The sequence below is a fragment of the Camponotus vicinus genome, unplaced genomic scaffold, assembly GCF_025532165.1.
Source record: "Camponotus vicinus isolate PSW18456_S1 unplaced genomic scaffold, iyCamVici1.0 SCAF_8, whole genome shotgun sequence".
Classification (NCBI taxonomy): Eukaryota; Metazoa; Arthropoda; class Insecta; order Hymenoptera; family Formicidae; genus Camponotus; species Camponotus vicinus.
Genome location: NW_028141980.1, coordinates 459,694 through 482,302, shown reverse-complemented (window position 1 = coordinate 482,302; position 22,609 = coordinate 459,694). Strand labels below are relative to the sequence as shown.

General features: G+C 47.8%; 1 protein-coding gene across 1 annotated transcript; it reads right to left on the bottom strand.

Moving 5' to 3' along the window:
* Positions 1-3,656: 3,656 nt before the first annotated feature.
* Positions 3,657-4,472, bottom strand: LOC145975869 (uncharacterized). Its single transcript, XM_083106609.1, has one exon. The coding sequence runs from the start codon at positions 4,470-4,472 to the stop codon at positions 3,657-3,659; it is 816 nt and encodes a 271-aa protein (XP_082962735.1).
* Between the last annotated feature and the right edge of the window lie 18,137 nt (positions 4,473-22,609).

Sequence of the window (22,609 nt, the reverse complement as noted above, 5' to 3'; positions counted from 1 at the left end):
TTATAAATTCGCGCGACGCGTAATTCAATGAGAGAGAGATAAGGATACGTCCAACGGAAAGAAATCTAGAATTACTTATATTGGGGGTGAAAGGGGGTGGGTTGGGGGGTGTACCGGGGAGAGCTATTTTGTTTGCGAAAACATGTCCCGACGCGTTAGGGTATGTAATACAATATATATTGCTTGATAAAATACCGCTGTTTATATTGTTTATAAACCGAGTATGTAATATAATATTGCTTATACTTGCGATAAAACATCCAACACGCGCCGAAACAAGCGTCCCCCGCCCCGCAGCCCCCGCGCCGCCGAAATCCCCTCCGTCCCGCGTGACGTCATTCCCCCGCGTCTCCGAAATCCCCCTCGCGCCTCATCCCCCCTGAGAGGACCTGAGTTAGAACCCGCCTTGTATACCTACTGAGAAGGATTACAAAATGAGATATATTAAAAATTTAACCAAATTGTATACAAGTCAAATTAAAATAAACAATTTGACAAAAGAAGTAAAGAAAGAGAGGAAGGTATTGATTGGTCCCGAGGCCTTTATCGGATTATCCCGGCAACATTCCACATCTCGTGCCGCTCCCGGCACAACAATTTTATTAATATTATAATATTTATGGTGGTTATTCCACTGGAAGCCATTGGATAAATGAATTCCTTTTGTTTAACCGTTTGAGTGCCACGGATTTTTGTAGAAACTCGATCGAAAAATGCCAAGCGGCGCGATAGCGCTGGTCTAATTCCGAGTCGAAAAGAGCCAAGCGGCGCGATAGCGCTTGTTCGGTTCCATGTCAGAAAGTACTAAGTGCGATTGCGCTGTTTTTTACTTATAAGAAATAATTATTATCCAGGGTGTATACTACCGGAAAAAACCTGGAAAATCTTTTTTTTACAAGGGGAAATGCATTTACGCATCCCCCCGCCTTTGGGAGTAGCGGGGGTATGCGGGACTCTGGGAGAACTATCTGCCTCCCGACTACCCGCTAAAACCCCTTGGTTGTCTTCTTAGCGCACAAGGGGGAGGGCCACGGGATCGCTTTCGCATTCGTTCGCGACCCCCTCCCCCGGGCACGCGGGACCTCCTCTTCAATAGAAGAGGGGTCCCATCCATGTTGGGGCAAAATACTCCAACGGGTGACAGGGCGAGTCACTTAACCCTGTCACCCCTAGACCACAAGTCGCGCCCATGAGCCCCGTTTCCCACACAGGGCTCCGCGGTTTTGGCGACGGGTGGTGACCGCCGTCCCTCCCGGGGAGGGACTTACTAACAGGGGACCCTTGCACTTATTGCAATAGGTCCCGGCGGTCCCTAGCCGAGGGATCAATTTTGTCGGCACATCCCGGGAGGAGGTGCGGGGATATATAATCCCCGCTGGGGGCGCTAGGGGAACTGTCGGGCAAAAGTCCTTCTCCCTGCGCCCCCCTCCTCCGGCGGATGGGATCGGAGGACGGGTCGTCTTCACGATCCCGCTCCGCGGCCTCCTTCTGCGACATAACTTGTTCGCAGAAGGAGACCATCGCTCGCCATGCATCCTCGCTCCCGACCATAGCCGAAACCACAGCCGGGAGCGAGAGATCCTCGCCGATAGCACTTCGCAGATCACAGCGCAGCACCTCCCAAGTAGGACATGCCTCAAGGGTGTGCTGCGCCGTGTCGCGGACCTCCGGGCAGTGATGACATTTGGTCGTCGGCTCGCGCCTTGCCTTCTCGTGCAGGTACTCACCGAAGCAACCATGCCCGGTGAGTACCTGCACCGTCCTAAACGGGAGTCCGTTGGGCCGCCGATTTACCCAGTCCTCCAGGACCGGGCGGATGGCTCTGACAGCTCTGAGGCCGACCCTTACATGGGCCAGCCTCTCCTTCCATTTTTCCATAGCGAGCTGCCGGAGCTGGAGCCGGGCAGCTTTCACCGCGCGCGGTGCCGGGATGATATCCTGCTGGCGGAGAGTGGCGCGCCACTCATAGAGAGTGGCGTATGCCTCCGCCAGCAGGTCCCACGGTATTGAGCCCGACACCGCAAGCGCCGCCTCAGCAGGGGTGGTTCTGTACCCCCTAGTGATCCGCACGGCCAGCCTTCGTTGCAGACCTTGCAGAATCGCAAGGTTGCCCCGGCTGGCCGATAACGCGGCGGACCACACGGGGGCCCCATATAGGATCATGGATCCTACCACCCTCATATAGAGACGGCGCACCCTATCCCTAGGCCCCCCAATGTTGGGCAGAAAACTCCCGAAGGAGTTAATCGCTGCCCTGATACGAGGGGCCAAGCGGTGAAAGTGCTCCCGGAAACTCCAGTGGCAATCGAGATGCAGGCCCAGATATTTCATGCTGGGCCGCACCTCGATGCGGACTCCCTCGACGATAATGTGGAACTGCGGCGGCGGCTTCTGCTGAGGCTACTTAAAATAAACAGCCTCGGTCTTATGAAGCGTCAGTCCCAAGGCGCGTATTCGGCCGACGACCAACGTCACCCTTACCTTAGCGAGGCAACATGCCTCCTCCCATGTATCCCCACGGGCCATAACCAGAGTGTTGTCTGCATGAGCAGACGACACTCAGGCCCGTGAGGAGGGCGCCCCGCAAGACACCGTTGTACCCGAGGTTCCAAAGGATCGGGCCAAGCAACGATCCCTGCGGAACCCCGCAGCACACCTCCCTCCGCATCGGTACCCCGTACCGGGCCCGATATGCAACGGACCTGTCCCGGAGGTAGTCCGAAATGACCTCCCGCATATAGGGCGGCACTCGGTGGTAATCGAGCGCGCGCTATACACTCCCAGGGTAGGGAGTTAAAGGCGTTGGCGATGTCCAGTGACACCGCCAACGCCACCCCACCCCGAGAGACAGCCTTATCCGAGAAGGCCCGTACGCGTTTAACCGCGTTTAACCGCGTCCACCGTTGAACGGCCTTCTCGAAATCCGAACTGGCAGTCGGCCAGATCGGGGCCTACATGGGACAGGTGCCGTTGGAGGCGGGCAGCGAGCACTCGCTCAAATAGCTTACCCGCCTCGTCCAACAGGCATATCGGGCGATATGCGGAGGGAGACTCCGCGGGACGCCCCTCTTTGTGGAGGAGGACTAATGCTGCCTCCTTCCATACGGGGGGAAATTGCCCCGACTGGAGGCAGGCTGTGAACAGCCCCCTCAGCCGGTCCCCTAGACACCGAGGGCCAAGACACAGGCACAATCGGGGATCCCATCCGGCCTCGGGACAGTGTTTTTTGCCCGGAGCCTCCGGATTGCGCCGATCAGCTCATCCTCTGCTACCCCCAGATCATCGGTCCAAGATGAAGACTGGACCGACTGTCCCGGAGACTGCCCCGCCCCTCCCCTTCTAGAGGGGAAAAGGGCGGAGACTACGTCTTCCAGGACCTGGGGGTGGAGACTCTTCGTAATCCGGGGCCCCCCCGATCGCAGTTTCTTCCTGATCAGGTAGGGGCGACCCCATGGATCCTCGTTGAGAGTCTCCAAGAGCTCTGCCCAGGCCTTATCCTTGGCCCTTTCGATGGCCCGCTGCAGCGCCTTCTTGGCCTCTTTATAGGCCGCGTGCAGCGTTGCCGCTTCAGCCTCAGTATGGCGCCTGCGACGGCACCTGGTGTACCGGTGGCGCTCCCTCACGCAAACTGCGCGCAATTGCGCAATTTCGAACGATCACCAGTACACCGACCTCTTAGCAGGGAGGTCCCGGATCCGGGGCATGGCGGCGTTACATATTTGTGTCATCGCCTCCCGGAACCAGGAAACCTCCCTGCTCACGTCGCAGGGGCCTGGCTCTGGTATCTTCAGAGCCTTAGCCGAAGCGGCAGCCACCAATGTGTCCTCTGCCAGGCGCTTAAGCGCCCAGCAGGGGGGTAGGGGTGTACCCGAGGGACGCGGCTGCCTCCCGAGGGTGGGGTCGGAGATGTCCCACCGGATATACCGATGATCAGACAACGTCTCCGACCCCTCCATTACCCTCCAGCCGACAACCTTACGCGCGACCGGCGGGGAACCAAATGTCAGATCGACGATGGACCCGCCGTTATGCCGCACGCAGGTGTGAGCCGAGCCCCGATTCAAAACAACGAGACCCAGCTCCGCCCCCCATTCCGCAAGCGCCTTACCCCGCGCGTTCGTCGCAGGGGAACCCCAATCTACCGACTTGGAATTGAAGTCCCCCGCGACCAACAATGGACCAGGCAGATGGCGACGTACAGCAGTCGCCACCCGGTCCAGGTACGCGCAAAATTGGGCCAGGTCGCGGTTTGACGAAAAATACACCCCCACCACGACAATTTCCCCCCACTTCGCGGCCACAAAGCCGCTTCCTCTCTCGAGGAGAGAGAGGGGGAGAGCTTCCGCCCCACACTTTCCAATGATGGCGACTAAGCCGTCCACATCGCCGATCCAAAAGGACCTTGGTGCGACGTGGTACGGCTCAGCCGCCACAGCCAGGTCAATGTTCCACTCCGCCAGGGTCTGAAGCATAAGGTCCTGTGCCCTGGCGGAGTGGTTCAAATTCGCCTGGAGGAGGCGATATCTTTCGATACTTAGGCAGTATCCATCGCCTCCTCCTGGCTTCCAGCCGAACCAGTAACTGGCTCGGGGTTAGGGGGGCATTCCGAGATCGGCGGATTCGCACCCTTTTCCCCAGCCTTCTTCTGGGGGGGAGGGGCATTAGTCCCCTTCTTTTTGGGCCTCCTCTCTGGCCGACGGGCCGCACAGACAGACCCTCCATATCTATGCTCCGCCTTTAGCCCCTTATCCGTACAGTACGGACATCGGGGCTCAGCGGAGCAATCTGCGGCCTTATGGCCTGATTGACCGCAGCGATAACATACTCCGCTGCGGTCCTTATCCGCCTTACAATTTGCCCTCGAGTGACCAGCCCCCAGGCACCTGAAGCACTGGAGGGGCCGGGCACCGAGGGCAACAACCCGGGCCTTAATCCACCCAATGGTGAGTAGGCCCTTGTCCCCATCGATTACCTTTTTGGCGGCGATCGCTGGACATCGGACCCACACGGATCCGAGTCTCCCCGCGGGGGGACGATTGATCTTACCGACCATGACTTTCCCCGCGAGGCATCCTCCGGCTTCAGCGATCGCCTCTCGAACCTCCCCGGGGGCGACGGAGTCATCCAACCCGATCACGCGGATCTCCGCGAGCTTGACCGGGCGGGTGACTCTCACCCCCTTGGGCTGCAACAGAGCCCTGAGGGCCTCGACCAATTTATCGGCACTGGCGCCGCTTTCTTGGCCGGGAACCTCGTAGAGGATTCCTCCTCCCATAGCCTTTCTAGGCCTGAGGGACTTGATCCCGAAGTCCGCCAGCTTTATACTAGAGCGGGCCCCGCAGATCGCATCCCCCAGCGAGACAGGCTTATCGCACCCCCCCTCGCAGGGTCCACACTCAACAGTACTGCTGCCTGTTTGGGAGGGCGAATCTTCTTGGGTTTGGGTGGAGATCGGTCTCCCTTTTGGGAGGTCTTCCCACCTTTACCATTCCCCTTAGGTTTATTCCCTCCCTTTTTAGGGGGAGGGAACTCTATAGGGGCATTGTCCGTGGCCTTATTAGCGGTCTTAGCGGCATTGTCCACGGCCTTCTTAGTGGCCTTGACCTTGCCTCTAGCTCCCGCCGTCGATCCCCCCCGCGGACCGTCCATTCGGACTCGTCGGCCGCTTGCGAGGACTTGGCAACCTTAGGTCCACCATCGGTCGATGAGGCCTTGGTGGCCTTGTTTCCTCCCTTCTTTCCACCCCCTTTTACGGGGTCGGCGGTTTTGGTTGCGGAAGAGGGCTTGGGCTTAGCCCCTTTGCCCCCGCCGCCACCAGACTTTTCGGATTTGGATGCAGCGGCTGCTTCTGCATAAGATTTTGCCTTAGCAGCCGCTGCACTCCTCTTCTCGGCCTCCAATTGCGGCCGAACCTTGTCTGGGAGCAGCTGCCCTTCTATCGCCGCGAACCGCGCGTTGACAAACTAAGCGACGCGGTTCGTAATGGCATTAATTATAGCATCTGCTCCCGGATCAGATGCTACCGCCGCCACCTTCTTAGGGCTCCCTATCGAGCCACCCCCCCTCGCCTTCTTACTCGTATGAGTAGGGGAGGAGGGGTGGAGGGTCCAGGTATCTCCTCCACGCTCCTGCGCTTGTTGCGCTGATGTAGTGGAGGAGAATCCACCTCCATGAGCGTAAGGCCCTGCGTTGGAGACGAATAGTAGTGTATAGAGCGTAGTGTTCGGCTTCAGTTAAATCTAAACCATACGGTGGTGTTTCATCGCCGTCTAACTTGAGAGATTTAACGCTCGTAACACTCGTGATACTAGGACGTGGAAGCTGCGATTGCGTATCGTCTTGCACAACGCTCTTTAATGAATACAAGCTATTTAATGAGGAGTCGCTATCTCCGCTTAAATTCGGTATCGAGCATTTATCTTTCTTATTTTTCTTAGCAAACAATTTCGAGAAGAGATCCTGCTTCGCATGCTTCGGTAAAGTACCGGGTAAAGACGGCAAATTTTTATTCGGTGCCTCGGAAGAGGAATCGTTGAACGTCTGAGCGGATATTGGACGCGGTAAAAGAGGCATCGACAGCATTTTTCGTATTCGCTTCGGGGGTAATGGTGGTAATCTTTCCTCCGCCTCGCTCGTCACATCTCTCTTAGGAGCCGATGACCTCCCCTAACGGCTCCGTGCAGCCGGGCGATTGAAGTCAGAGCCGCCAACCCCTATCCGTGATAGGCCATACCGCCCAAGGCCACGGAAAGCCTCTTCCCGCTCCCGCCAACAGGCGGAAAGCGAGGGAGTGTAATGGTGTGCTCTTAGACCCATTCTCCAACGAGAATGGGAGCCCCTCCACCACGACAAGGTGGTACACCACGGAGAGGTGCCTCCCTCTTAGGGGAGCGAAAAATAGAGAGCCTTATCAGACTCTCCATTCCACCTCGGGCTCCTCTCTGCCAGGAGCAAATTTTGTCCCTGCGGTTCGGGCACCTTGAATGTGCTCACTGGACAGCCCCATTCGCGTGTACCCTCGCTTGTTTTATAGTGGGGTAGAGCATACCCCCACTAGACGGACGCCTGTGTTGGCGGGAGAGTCGCCTTCCGATCCGAGCTCTCCCCGAAGGGGGCCCCCATCCCCGGTAAGAGAGGGATGAAGTATCCGCACGCTTACTACTGGGGGGGGTGCCTTCCCCCCAGCGTTTGAACGGCAGAACCGCTCGGTCCAGACACGTGCTCACCTACCGGCCAGGCCACGCCATTTGAGCCACAGGTGATTCCATTCCGAATACACCCCCGGTACCGACTCCTTCCGCGTTTTTATACGAGGGGGAAAAGAGCACCCCTGTTGGTCGGATATTAGATTCAGGAATCTAGGTTCCGTCGTCCTAATCCGCCCCTACCCGTGTCCCTGCATCCACCTTTTTATACGAGAAGGAATGCAGACTTCTGTTGCTGGCGTCAGCCTCGGGGCTGATGTCAGCTTCGGGGTTCTACGAGGTAGCAACCCGTCACCCAACATCACCGCGCCACTCGACGGCATTCGTGGCTCGAATTAAGTGTGCCTCCGAATTTCCGGAGGGTGAGGTACCACCCCTCATAACACTCATGCCTGCTGGCTGATTTTACCTACCCGGGTTCGCATTGGATAGATGTCCCATCCAAGGCGATCCGCTCTCTTTAAAGGGGAGAGCAGTGGTAGAGACCCTCGGTGTATGGACGTCCCGGAGGGCTCCCCGGTGCTAAGCCGGCTACCTCCTAGAGCCTGCACAACCGTGCCACCACCGTTAGGCGGAAGCTCCCTGATCCTTCAGGTTTGGAATCAGAGGTCCTAGGACCATCCCCCTCCAGTCGGGTACCCGTGATGCCTGCGGGATTCCTTCCACCCGGCCATAGGCGCGGCTTTAGGACATTCCTGTCCCTGCCCCAACTCATTTGCGTTCACCGACTTTAAAGGTGTGACCGCAGCACCCGTAGCGGAGACAAATTTGTCCCTTCAGCATCTGACTCTAAACGCACCTATTAAGGTGCGTATGCAAACACCCGATGACTCGACTGCCCGCTGGCGCAGATTTTCCCTTACCGGCAAAGGGAAAGGTGTGCTCTTAGTTGCACCCTCCACCACGACGGATCACCCTGGGGGTCGCAACCCCTAGTCCATCATTTCCACCGTAGCTTCGGATGTGGAAGCCCCTTCGCCACGACAAGACGACACACCATGAAGGGGAAACCTGGAAAACCTTTTTTTTTTACAAGGGGAAATGCATTTACGCATCCCCCCGCCAGTTGGGACTGACGGGGGGTATGCGGGACTCCGGGTATAAGATCCCCTACTACCCGCTAAAACCCCTTGGTTGTCTCCTTAGCGCACAAGGGGCAGGGCCACGGGATCGCTTTCGCATTCGGCCGCGACCCCCCCCCCCCCCGGGCACGCGAGACCTCTCCCCTCAAAGAAGTGAGAGGTCCTCTCACGGGGTCCCGCGACCATAGCGACGAGGAGTGCCCGGAAGGGAGGAAAATCCTACCTCCCGCAAGCAAACCCCTCGCTCCCAGAGAGCGAACCCGCTCCCCGCCCCCCGCCACAGGCGGGACGCAAGGCCCCCAGACCCAGCCCCCCCGAGAGGAGATCACGACTAGGCAGGCGTCCCTCCGTTATATTAACCCGGGTTTGCCCCTGGACGCCTCGGGACAACGGGGGTGACCCGTCGGGCTTACGCCCCCCCCCCGACGGAGCCCGAGACTCGCCAAGGGATGTCGCGGTTAATGAGTGGTGCTCCAGTCACCACCCCCGCGGCAGAGCCCAAGGCTGGGGTTACTACCGGGAAAATTCGCCGGCCCTTAACGGTCACTCACCCCCCCGAGCAAACCAGGAAAGAGGGCACCGCACCCCCCCCAACAACAGGAGGCGGTGAGAGGGCACCCTCTCCCTCTACGCGGTCAACACCGCGACCCACAGGAGGCAACCCCCCGCAACCCCACAGGGAGAAGGAACGCCTCCGTTCCCACCCCCACAGGAAGGAGCGGGGGGCGCCACTCCCGTTGTGAGTGTAACGCTCCCTCCGAGCACGCGCTCCTCCAGGCTGGTCTTACGCCCACCGCGCGTGTTATTGCGTGCTCCTCGACTGGGCTCGACGCCCGTCGCACGCGTTGGGCACTCTTAGTTCACCGCCCCACCCCCCCAGGCCGAGACAGCCGCCAAAGGCTCACTGAATCGCCCCAGGAAACCGGGAACGGCTTAAGCCCCCCCACCACGACAAGGTGCCCTCGGGGGGGGAAACCTGGAATTCTCAGGGATTTTTGTTTTAACCTGGAAAATCGGGGAATTCTCATGGAATTTTATTAAGACTCAGGGAATTTTTTAAAAGCTACTGTGATCATTTTTTTTATCTTGTAAGTGTAAACATTCGCTCTGTGTAGAATATCTTGAGCGATATCGAGCGTACAGTTATTGCGAATTTACAGATTGCTGTGCTAGCACTTTTAGGTACTGGACGGGGGAGCGCGGTCGCGCCGCTTGGCACTCAAACGGTTAAAGAAATTATTTTCGTTATTATTTAAATCTTTATTTATTTCTTCGAACTTATTACTTAATTCTTTTAATTCTAGAGGATTATTTATTGCGTCTTTGAATTTTCTTTCATTTGATTCGTCAATGTTTCGGGAAATCGTTATATTGAATTCTGGTAAAAATGTTTCCATATTCGTTCTATATGTAATTGTTTCTGTTTGTATTGTCATGTCTGCAGTTGTCAGTTTACAATTGTCGTTTAAGATAATTAGACCTGATTTTGTGAATATCATTTTATACTCAGGATGATTATCGCAGTTTATCGCAATTTGCTGCTCGGATGCAGTCGAATATAGCCAAGAGTGTGGCTGATGTAATGTAATCCATATAGTGCGGTTCGTTATCGTATAGTCTATGTTACAATGTTCGCGGTAATCTTGTGATCGTATATACATTTTAATTTCGCACGGTGTATTTATGCTTACATGATATATTGGTTGACTTTTTTCGCATAAATATTGGTTATTATTATTTATACAATCGTTTAGGTTTTGTTTTGTTAGGATTACATATATACGCATATCTTTATTTATTGCAATTAATCTATTATCTATTTTCGTGTACGCAAATTTATTTACATAATTATACGTTGGTAACGATATTACATTCAAAATATCATACATTGGTTGCGCGACTATTGGAAATTTTAGTATTGTATATATAGTTGTTTTGTCGCAGTACGCGTTTACTTTCATATAATTTTCTATTGTTAACCATTCGTCACATTTGATTTCGAACGGAAAATACGAACCTCGTGATAACTGTAAGACAGCTTCTTTTAAATGGGAAATTATTTCATTTATTGGTGTTAATAGTATATGCATTGTACCTTTACGTACATATGTGAGATATTCTAAAATGTCTTTCGCGTTTCTGATTAGATCTGTTATCATTGCTATAATTACAGTGAAATGTTCGTCTATTTCTTCTCACGTCGTATATTCTCTAATATAGTGATTTATTAATTTTCCATTGTAATCTAATATGTTTTCTAATTTATTTAAATAAACTATGGTAGCGTTTAGGACTTTTATTTGGTTTTTCGCGACGTGTTCTAGTGTTTATTGATTATTTTGTAATAGTTGAATTTGTTCGTTTATTAGTTTTCTATCATTCGCGTCCATAAGTCCAAATAACATCTTAGTTATTGAGCCTACTCTATCTATCAGACCTCTGCGTCTGTCTGATGGTGTTTTATACAGATTATTTATTAATTTTATTATTTTAGCTAGTGTATTAAAATCATTGTTGATAATGTATTTTAATTTTTCGCACGTTCGTTTAATGTTATTTTCGGATCTTATATTTTTACACATTTCGTTCGTTTGTTGAACATATTTATTTATTTGCCAGGTCCTATTATTTAGCTCAGTTATGTCTAATTTGATGACTAATTTCCAGGTCCTCTTGATTTGATATAGATATCCGATTTTTTCGTAGTAAATCCCTGGGTTGTGTTTAAATTCTTCGACCGGAGGACGGTTCTCGTCTTGCTTGGTGAGAACGGGGTTGATCCATAGTGTTAGCAGTCTGCAACAATACATATTAGGTATCATTCTTTCAACCGGAGGACGGTTCTCGTCTTGCTTAGTGAGAACGGGGTTGATCCATAGTGTTAGCAGTCTGCAATAATACATATTAGGTATCATATTATGCACTCTGCATGTGTCATATTTATTCGTTTCTTGCTAACTTTATCAGTATGGAATTGGTTTTAATTTTCCCGACTAGCTTCGCTATACTTTATATGCTTTGCAAGCGTCAGTCTCCTGCTGCCTTCTTGACGAGGAGTAGATCTTGCGTGATGTCTAGTGTCAATGCCTATGTGTACTATGAACGCGTCGTGGTTTCACAACCGCGCGAATATGTGGAGATGATTTGCCCTCAGACCCACTTTTTAGGGCTTTTTCGCGGGTTTACGGCTCGAACGAGCCGTACGGGTTAACAGTGCACGTGAATGTGCTTACGGGGGAACGCGTAGTGCAACGAGTGATGCCTACGTCCCCTGAGGAGCTGCCGGGGCTGTGGGCATATTTAAAGTTAGCCCGACGATTGGATGCTATTCATTTTGATGAGATCGAGTCCAAGTGGCGAGGAGACAAAATTCGTGCCTTTTTTAAAATTGGACCAGGTCCGGAGCGCCCCTTGCAGCCTTCCCTTCGGTGAGTCTTTTTAATTTTCTATAAATAGTTTTAGTTTATTTATATGCATGCGTATTGCTTTTCTTCCTCTTTTTAAAGTATAGTTAACATCGGAGTTTTTCTCTAAAATCGTATACGGTCCTATCCAGAGTGATTCTAGTTTCTTTGACCTTCCGCGTCGTAAGGTTTCGTCATAGACTAACACTTTGTCTCCTATTTTAAATTGTGTTTCTTTTGTGTTTTTGTTGTATTGTTTTTTAGCTTTTACTTTTTCTTCTTTTATGTGTTCTTTCGCTCTTAATCTTTCTTTTAATTCCTGTGCGTAATCGTCATAATTATATGTCGGTTTAGGCGGTTTTGTTAATGCTATCGGAATTTCGGCTTGATGTCCGTACACCAATTCGAAGGGTGTATATCCTGTAGCGGTATGCGGCGTTGTATTATATGTAAACATCGCGAATGGTATCCATTCATCCCTGTCCGTTTGATCTTCGTTTATATAATGTCATAGATACTCGGCTAATGTGCGATGCGATCGTTCTAACGCGCCGTTGCTTTCTGGGTGATACGCAGTTGTTTGAATTTTGTTTATTTTTAATAGTTTACAAGTATTTATAAATATTTCGCTCATGAAATTAGTTCCTTGATCCGTTAGAATCTTTTCCGGTATTCCGTGTTCAAGTATTATTTTTATAACAAATTCTTTACTAATTGTATTCGCTTCTTGATTCGGAATCGGTATTGCCTTGCTAAATTTAATTAGATTATCTTGAAAAGTTAATAAATATTTATTTCTATTAGTAGTAATCGTTAGTGGTCCGACAATGTCTAACGCGCATTTTTCAAATAGTTTACTAGGCGTATCCGTAATTATTAACAATACTTTATTTTTTCGCGATAATTTATTTTTTTATATCTATTTATTTCTTGATATCAGCCAGGCGTTCGACAGAGTTTGGCACACTGGACTACTGTATAAAATCAAAAAAATTTTGCCACAACCATTCTATCTATTACTAAACTCATACTTGGAGAACAGATGTTTTGAGATTAGATTCCAAGATTCACTGTCAAAATTAAAACCCATAGGAGCGTCGAAGAAAACAATTAGACTTTTGGGTGCGTTGGAAGGTCAGCAGTATAAAGAACATAGAGCAAGGGCCCGAGTATACTTCCCACAAGGAACAACCATTCTATCTATTACTAAACTCATACTTGGAGAACAGATGTTTTGAGATTAGATTCCAAGATTCACTGTCAAAATTAAAACCCATAGGAGCGTCGAAGAAAACAATTAGACTTTTGGGTGCGTTGGAAGGTCAGCAGTATAAAGAACATAGAGCAAGGGCCCGAGTATACTTCCCACAAGGAAGTATACTCGGGCCTTTGCTCTATGTTCTTTATACTGCTGACCTTCCAACGCACCCAAAAGTTACAATAGGTACTTTTGCAGACGATACTGCGCTAATATCAATAGACTCAGCTCACAACATCGCCTCCAGAAACCTGCAAGAAAATCTCGACGAAGTGGAGAAATGGTTAAGCAAGTGGAGAATAAAAGTAAATGAAACCAAATCTCTCCACGTTACATTCATCTTACGAAAAAAAACTTGCCCACAGATTTATATAAATCAAACTGCAATCCCACAGGCAGAAGAAGCCAGGTACCTCGGTATGCATTTAGACAGAAGGCTAAACTGGAAGAAACACATATGGACTAAACGAAAACAATTAGATACGCAATTACGAAAAATGTACTGGCTCACAGGCAGACGCTCACAACTCTCTCCCGAAAGCAAAATCGCCATCTATACTATAAGACAATCTTATACTATAAGACAATCTTGAAACCGGTATGGACGTACGGAATACAGCTGTGGGGCACTATAGGAGAGAGCAACATCGATTACTAGAGCGTTTCTAAACAAAAACTCTACGTACAATGCTAGACATACCCTACTACATTAGTAACAAATTAATCTACAACGATCTAAAAATCAACACAATTCGAGATGAAATAGCTAAATACAGCGTAAGTTACATGACACGTCTCAACCAGCATCCAAACTCTCTGGCCTCAGATCTTCTTAACTCCACAAATATATGTTTCAAGAGGCTAAAAAGAGCAAACACACTTGACTTATCTCATCGCTTCAAACTCAACGAAAGATGATACACAACATAGATTAAGGGTTCACTGGAGTTCCAACTAGTTGCAATAAAATTCAAACCGAACAACAATCAAAACCGAATAATATTCAGACACTAGTGCTGCTTATTGTCCACTGACAGATGGCAGCGTTGCAGTGCTTCAAAAAAAATCTAAACAGTTAAAAAGTACTTACATTGTAATTTATTTTACTTTTTTTTGATAAATGGGGATACCTTTCGTCTGGCGAATAGCTTCGTTTTTCTTTTCTCTGTCTTTTCTCCTTTATCTCATCATCTTCTGGAGTTTTATTTGCTTTGTCGATCATTTGCAATTCTCTCAATTTCTTTTTCAAATCAGTCTGATTTTCTGAAAATTTTTATGACTATCATAAAACAAGAAGTATCTGTATTTAGGTTATGTACACGTACATAGATTACAGTAATGTCTTAACATACTAATTTATGCACATATCGAAACACATATGCATTTTTCATATACATACATGAAAAATGTATATGTCGAAATACATATGTTTTGATATGTATATAAATTCATATGTTAAGGCATTCTGTGATCTATAGTGCACTTCTGTCTGAAGCACGAATGCTAATATCTATAGATTTAAATAAATATTACGAGAAATCGAGAACACATATGTTATTCAACATTAAAAATGATGATACATGTGTGCACATATAAAAATTATATTTTTGCTTACCTGACTTCATTTTTACGACTCCCTCATGTGATCTACCATTCCAATCAAAGTGCACTACACTATATTCTTCAATTTTTCCATCACCATAAACATATTCATCTTCTACAATGCAATAAAAATTATCGTCGATGCACTCAATGAGATACATTGATCACAGTTTACTTTATTAGACTTGAAAATAAATTTTATAAAGCTTAACATTAACACGTGCTCACGCAGCAAACACTGCCGGGTTTTTTCTGTGTATATGCGGCGCGACGAACAAACAAACGTAAATCGAGCGTAAATCGACGTCACATCCATGTGCCACACGGACATGTAATGTCATTGGCCATCATTTGTACGCATTGATGCTATTGGCTGCTAAAGACCGAGAAATAGCATCATCGAGTAAAGTACTTTAGTCTTTATCCTTGTTATTTATCAAATATTAAACAAAGAGAATGTCGGTCATCGTTCAGCTGTTTCGCACCGCGAATCCCAAAGATCGTAAAAACGCAACGTTCGATGCACTGAGTTTCTTTTTCTTGGATGATTGGATATTAGCGAACGTCGACGTTGTTGTTGTTGTCGCTGGCCTCGTAAAGATTGCGTTATCTCTCACGTCCTTCGATCCGTACATCGCATACGCATCTCATACGTCGCATACGTACGTTATCGTCGTAGCCGTCGTACGTGCAATCTTATGGTGATCTCTTCTCCTCGAAAATCAAACAATCGTCCATTCTGATCGACAACGCGTAACGTTAAATCCGTAATGCTCCGCGCGATGATCGGTAGGTAAATGATCTGCGCAGGCGTTTCCGATATCTTATATCCCGGTGGTACTCTCGGTGAAAATTCATGTATCGTATGAACGAGTTTGCCGTTGTTGTACGCGCCCGCGGTCACGTTACACTCTATACGGATAATATTCACGTTGATAATGTTAATCGGCATGTTCGATTCGTACCATTTTCGCGGCTCCAGAATACGATTCGAGAATCCTAGCAGCGATCCAATGTTGTTGGGCTTGCTAAAGTTTATTCTGTAGGCGCATTTGATCTCGCTCCTCATCGTATTGTAATTAGCGCGGAGCACTATCGGGTATTCTCCATCTTCATAGTCAATGTGTTTCTTATCACGGCGTATCCGTAAAATTGCATGTTTCAAAAATTCATGTATATTTTGCAACTCATACGATCCCTCGGGAATCGTAATTTCCGCGTCGTCTTTGCCAAAGTAAAATTTATTATTCGAGGAATTCACATTCGGTATCGTGTGATAAGTCTCAAAATCCGTTAGACCAAGCTCGTATTCATCGTCGCTCAAATCTACGGTGGGAAAGAAGTTTGCCGCGAGAACGCTACTCTTCCCAGTCAACGTGAATGTCATAGACATGTCGACAAAACTGTTTAACGAATACTGAGTTAAATAACGCAATATCTGTCTTTAAATTCGCATGCATCGACCGTTCGAAGAAACTGCAAGCACAATTGTCCGCAGATGCTCTGATCATAAGTTTGAACAGGTGTGTAATTGTACTGTATCTTCGTTACGTTTCGTCCGAGATATCGCACCAATTCATTCGGTGGTCGAAAACTGCCGAAACTGTCGAAATATATAGCGCGATTCCCCCTCTTTGCATACCCTACCCAATGAGTACCTGGTCCTTCGACACTATCCAAATTTACAATGCCGCTCTCGTTTTGATATATACCACCGATCGGTAACGAGTTGCACATGAAACACCTCTAAAATATGGAATGCGCATACGTTTTGCCAGTTGCAGCAATTGTACGTTGGTAGTTGCGCCTTGCGGCATTTTTAGCGTCTCTTTGACGTTTTTTTTTTCTCGGTGAGGCTCCTCGTCCGTATTTGTAAGGAGCGAGATATAATCCGCGACCTTCCATGGCGCGATTGTGACGTAGCATCTCTTGCAACTGACGTTGCGCGGCTTTTCCGTCGTTCACCGCCTTCGTTACACCAGCCGCTCCACCGATCAGGGATCCGAGCGCACCCAACATTGGTAGGATCGGCAATACACCGCCGCATTTCGCTACCGGAAGTATCCGTTTCTTCGCCGTTCTTTTCTTCGTCTTCGTCGTCTTCAGACCCATACCGAGCTTCGTCTTGGCTTTCATCGCTGTCCAGACAGCTGTGGCGGCGGCTCTCTCACCTAGAGTCGAATCTCTCGCAACGATGCGATTCCGCGCTTTCTCGGCGAGTATCTTATCCGCCGCGTATCTCTCGGTGAGATCGTTGCTCCGAGAGTATGCTATATCGTGTTCACGACACGCCGCGTCCAATGAGTTGATACCTCGATCGCCTCTGACTAATCGCTTCTCCAACCGTGTGCCTGGCCCGCAAACCGATAGCCGGGAATATGGAATTCGATCGAAAGTGTATTTATCGCGTGATTTAATAAGCCTCTACCTATTTTCGTTGACATTCGCTGCAATTCTTTATCAATGGCGCCGGACCGTCGATATGCGTTTCCTGCCACGATTGTTGTGTTCGTAACAGCGACGATACGTCTGAACCTCCGGATTCGCCTTTATGTGTTCCGGAAGTTTGTCCCACACGTAATGGACGTGATCACCGCACATTCGCAACAGAACTGCTTTTGACACAAATTGTAGTTCGACGCTCAAATCGCGAATGTCGGAAGGACTTGATAGCAGAACGAACATTTTTTCTCTACTGAGCGACTCGTGATTTCGCGCACCTATAAATAGGCAGGCGTTCGATCCAATCAGCAGTGTCGAAAAATGAGATTCATACGACAACCATTGACGATATGCGTGACAAATTGGGATGACAGATTACGATTAATGGGGGACAACGCGGAGATGCGCAGGCACGGTACGATGCTACCGACTACTATACGCGCGATCGTTTGCGGTCCCTCGAATTGTGGTAAAACCAATGTTCTGATAAGTCTACTGGAAAGTCCGCACGGTGTATGTTTCGAGAACGTGTACGTGTACTCGAAGTCGCTGCAACAGCCGAAATATCGATATCTGGAGAATTTGTTGACATCGATCGATGAAATCGGCTACTTTACGTTCTCCAATAACAGTGACGTCATTCCACCGAGCGAGGCACGTCCAAACTCGATTTTCGTCTTCGATGACGTGGCGTGCGACAAGCAAAATACGATAAGAGAGTATTTCTCAATGGGTCGTCATTCGAACGTCGACTGCTTCTATCTCTGTCAGACGTACGCGAGAATACCAAAACATCTTATACGCGACAACGCGAACCTGCTGATCTTGTTTAAACACGACGGTACTTAAAACATGTGTACAACGATCACGTGAATACTGACATGTCGTACGAGGATTTCAGTGAATTATGTCGTACTTGTTGGCAACAAAAGTATGGATTCCTAATGATAGACAGCTCATTTACGAACGGGCGATACAGAAAAGGATTTAACGTGTTCGCGATACCGCAAAACGATTAGTCGCTGTCGACACTCTGTCGACATGGCTGAAAGCGATAATATTCGCGAGCGTGAAAAGATTGCGAGGGAGATTGAGAAAACGAGCGAATCGATCCGCAAAAAACATTGCGCTTTGAAGACTGGTAAGATCGACAACGATATCGCGGTCAAGACCCATTTTAGGCCTATTATCGAGCCACTACAAAAAATCGTCGACAACTCTAGCTTAATCGCGGTAAAAAACGAGCCGGAGAGTAACGCTGACGCTATAATTAAAACGTTACTCATCAAGCGTACAAGGAAGAAGAGGAGGAGGAGGAGGAGGATACGACACCGAAAAAGAGACAACGATTGAAGGCGAATCGTTTATCGACACCGCGTACATCGGATGAACCGCTGATAACCTCCACACCGTCCGCGACAACGAGAATCGTACAACCCACGATACCCGAATCACTCGCAATCGAAAATGTTTTCGAAACCACGGGCAACCCGCTCGAATCACCATCTGTTCGAAACATGTTACAAACGTTGGAAGATCAAAAAATGTTACGAGAGCACTTCGGGCCACTGGCACAAAAGTACATAAGCGCTCTCCTTAGTGGCGACGAGAAAAACCAGATCGATCACGTGTACGGTGTCTATTTCGACAAGAATGAAATGTGGCTCGGTAACAAACGATTCGACATCGGCGGAGATGACTCTATAATCATAGACAAAGTGAGGTACATTGGTACACCTGGATTATACGTGTTGATCTTCAAGAGAATTCCCGATGATGACATATACACTGAGGACGATATGCAAAAATATAAGAGCATATTAATGGCGACGAGTGCGCATAAACGCCAATATGATGCGCAAGGTCAATTAAAGAGCAACAGGGGATACAAGTATAAACAAATAATTGCACCGTTGATGTCAATCGAATCGAAAAAGAAAAAATGCGGTACGGGAGTATTCATGCCTCGTGCGATGACTCTAACCGACAATAAGATCGATTACGTGCACTGGGACGATCCCAACGAACTAGTGGATCGTCTACGATTGCTCGACGCTTCGCGCCGAGCTGGCCACAACGCTCACGACAACGAGATCCTGTCGATCATCGATGAACTTCGCGAAGTTGGTCTTATTATAAATTAAACGGTGTCTCGACAAAACTGATCAGTCGATCGACGTCACTCGCATCGAGAAAAAATCAACAAATTTAGATTATTCGAACGGAGAAATGAAGCAATTAGAACAAGCGATCATTGGGGTAAATCGGTGACAAGTTACTTGCGTCAAAACGCTCTGTGTCGCGTCGCTACTATGACGCGAGGTCGCGCAAGATTCGCCGTGTAGCGCAACCTGAGGCTGATACCGATGCAGTCAACAAACTGTACGTGGAACAATGCGTTAAAACGTTGAAGAATCAGCAGAAAGAATCAGACGAGAAGCTGAATGCGTTCGAGAAGGACGTGCGAGCTTTGCAGACTGCGATAAACGAGCTTCAGCGTGCGATTAACACTAATTCAGAAACAGCTACGAACGGCTAAAGAGCGGCTAGTGTACAATTATTGAACATCTACAAAGGCTTATCGAACGAAAGGTTATCGAACGGCTATCGAACTACAATGAGTGGTAGTGATCGAAGGGGAAACGGCTGCAAACGAGGCTACGAACAATTCAAGAATAGCTGCGAACGAGGCTATGAACACCTCAGGAACGGCTGCGAACAAGGCTATGAACACGTCAGGAATGGCTACATACGAGGCGGCATACAACTCTGGAACGGCTACGAACGGGTTAGAAACGATTGCTAACGAGGCTGCGAACGGGTCAGAAACGACTGTGAACGAGGCTACGGACTACTTAGAGGCGACTACCAACAGGGCCAATTACAGCAACAAACGGCTGCGAACAGGCTATGGAACGGCTATCGAACGGCAACGAACAGCTATCGAACGGTTATCGAACGGTAACGAACGGCTGTCGAACGGCAACGAACGGCTATTGAAAAAGACAAACGGTAGTGAACGGCTCAGAAACGGCTAAAGAGCGACAACGAATGATAAAACGCACGGTGATACTCGGGGCACACATCGTTTGATCGACGAATCGAAACAACGATGGATCGGCGATCGGGAATAACCGAAGAAGCGAAGAAACAACATAGTTTAAAGAAACGGCAGTTGGTGAACGAATTGCACGCGCCGGCGAGAAAAAATTTTCCCCGAAGACATGTCATAGTGCGGGGATACGATGACCTGTGGCAAGCTGACATCGTCAAGATGCGTTCGTACTCTCGTTTCAACAGAGGTTACCACTACATACTCACTGTCATCGATGTGTTAAGCAAGCATGCGTGGGCCGTACCACTCAAGAGTAAAGGCGGAAGCGAGACAGCTGACGCTATCGCTGAGATAATTCGAAATAGCAAAAGATGTCCGAAAAACTTACAGACTGATATAGGGAAGGAATTTTATAACGCTGACGTGCAACGGCTCATGCGGAAACATGACATCAATCACTATTCTACATATTCGGTATTGAAGGCATCGATCGTTGAGCGATTCAATCGCACGCTGAAAAACGACATATGGAAGATGTTTACGCTGAACGGATCTTACAAGTGGATCAGCGCGTTGCCGCGACTCCTATCGGATTACAACGCGCGCAAGCATCGAACGATCGGTATGCGACCCGTCGACGTTACCCCCGCGATCGCTGAAAGACTCTTGACTACGGTGTACAACCGTGTAAATATCGCGGGTCCGGCAAAATTCAAAGTAGGTGACTCGGTACGCGTTAGCAAGTACAAGACAATTTTCGAGAAAGGTTATACGCCAAATTGGACAACCGAAGTGTTTAAAATTGTAAAAGTACAGCATACTAATCCCGTAAGCTATCTACTGGAGGATTATCGCAAAAAATCTATCGCTGGAGCGTTCTACGAGCACGAGTTGCATCGCGCGAATTATCCGGACGTGTATCTCGTGGAGTAAGTACTGCGTAGGAGGGGTGACGAGGTTTACGTGAAATGGTTGGGATTTGACAATTCGCACAATTCTTGGATACATAAAGACAATATGATTTAATTCATACAGTGTTTAATTTTAATTTTCTGGAAAAATATATGTGTATAACATATATCTAATATTTGAAAAATGAAAATATACATAAAAATCCTTATCAATATTCCTTGTGATAGTACATGTATTTTTAATATAAGATGTATGAGATATGCATCACATAAAAATATATGAAATATAAAAAATACCAAAAAATCTTTATTAATATTTCTTTTAATAGTATATTGTATCGCACACACACACACACACACACACACACACACACACACACACACACATTTTACATTTTACATTTTACATTTAATATTTGAAAAATGAAAATATACATAAAAATCCTTATCAATATTCCTTTCGATAGTACATGTATGAGATATGCATTACAAAATATATGAAATATAAAAAATCTTTATTAATATTTCTTTTAATAGTATATTGTATCACACACACACACACACACACACACACACATTTTACGTTTTACATTTTACATTACATATTACAATGGTATCCTATAATGTCCCCATGGCAATGTATCGGTGGTTTCGAGTACGATATACCGCTTATCGTCGTACGGACTCAGAGCAATTTTCGTCTCGCGGATCGTGTATACTTGGTGCAGTTTAGATCGTATACACGACTGCTGGCGCGTCATTTCAATTTCTTCTTTCAAACACCGTGTGTAATCGTCAAACGTTATCGTTCTCGCGACAACGTTGCTCTTGACGCCTTTAACTTTCTTCGTATCCTTTTTCCCATCGACTCGTAACGCGTACATATTTGCTCTTAGCCCGACAAATTCGGTCATTATCGCGCCATTATTTTCATCCTTCGTTAGACCCGGTACCTTTTTATTTACAAGCGGCATACCGTACGCATTGTCCGCGGCATAATCGCTCGTATCGAATCTAGCGATATCGCGCTTCATGTTATCATACACATCGACGCACTCGATGCCTTAGATGAGACTATCCGTGTCAGTATACATGATCTTACATTTATCGCGATACAGGGGAGACATGTACTCGTGATGAAACTCGTGTCACGTTTTGGTAACTTCGATTAGTTGGTTCCGTGAGACAGGATCTTCCAACAGTTTTACGAGATCGACAGAACGTTTTAGTTGTGGGTTCTTCTTGCGGTTAAGGGGGTAAAACCCTAGGATAATTAACTGCTTTGAGTTGGACTTTCTTCGCTGATGATGATTAAAAAAGTATACTCTTGTTTAAAATTTGAATTCTTTATTCTGAACTGACTTGATCTAGCGTTTTACAGTGCGAGTAAGAATCTGAGTGAGTCTAAGTCTAGAGTGAATCTACGAGAATGCCCGCTCTTCCGTTGTTGGAAGTGTTTTTATACATTTTTGAAATTGAGTGGTAGGGGTAATTTATGACAGAGTTTTAAGAACAAATTCCTTGGCTTATTCTATGAAAGGGATTTTTGCGAATTTCTTGGGTGGTCTTTAAAAAAAAGTTTTCTAGGAATACGTATTAACTGATTCTCTGAATGCATTGCTTGCGAGATCGTGTCCTACATACATTATA

Excerpts from the sequence above, each read along its gene's own strand:
- LOC145975869 (XM_083106609.1), bottom strand. The coding sequence starts at position 4,472 with ATGCTTCAGACCCTGGCGGAGTGGAACATTGACCTGGCTGTGGCGGCT.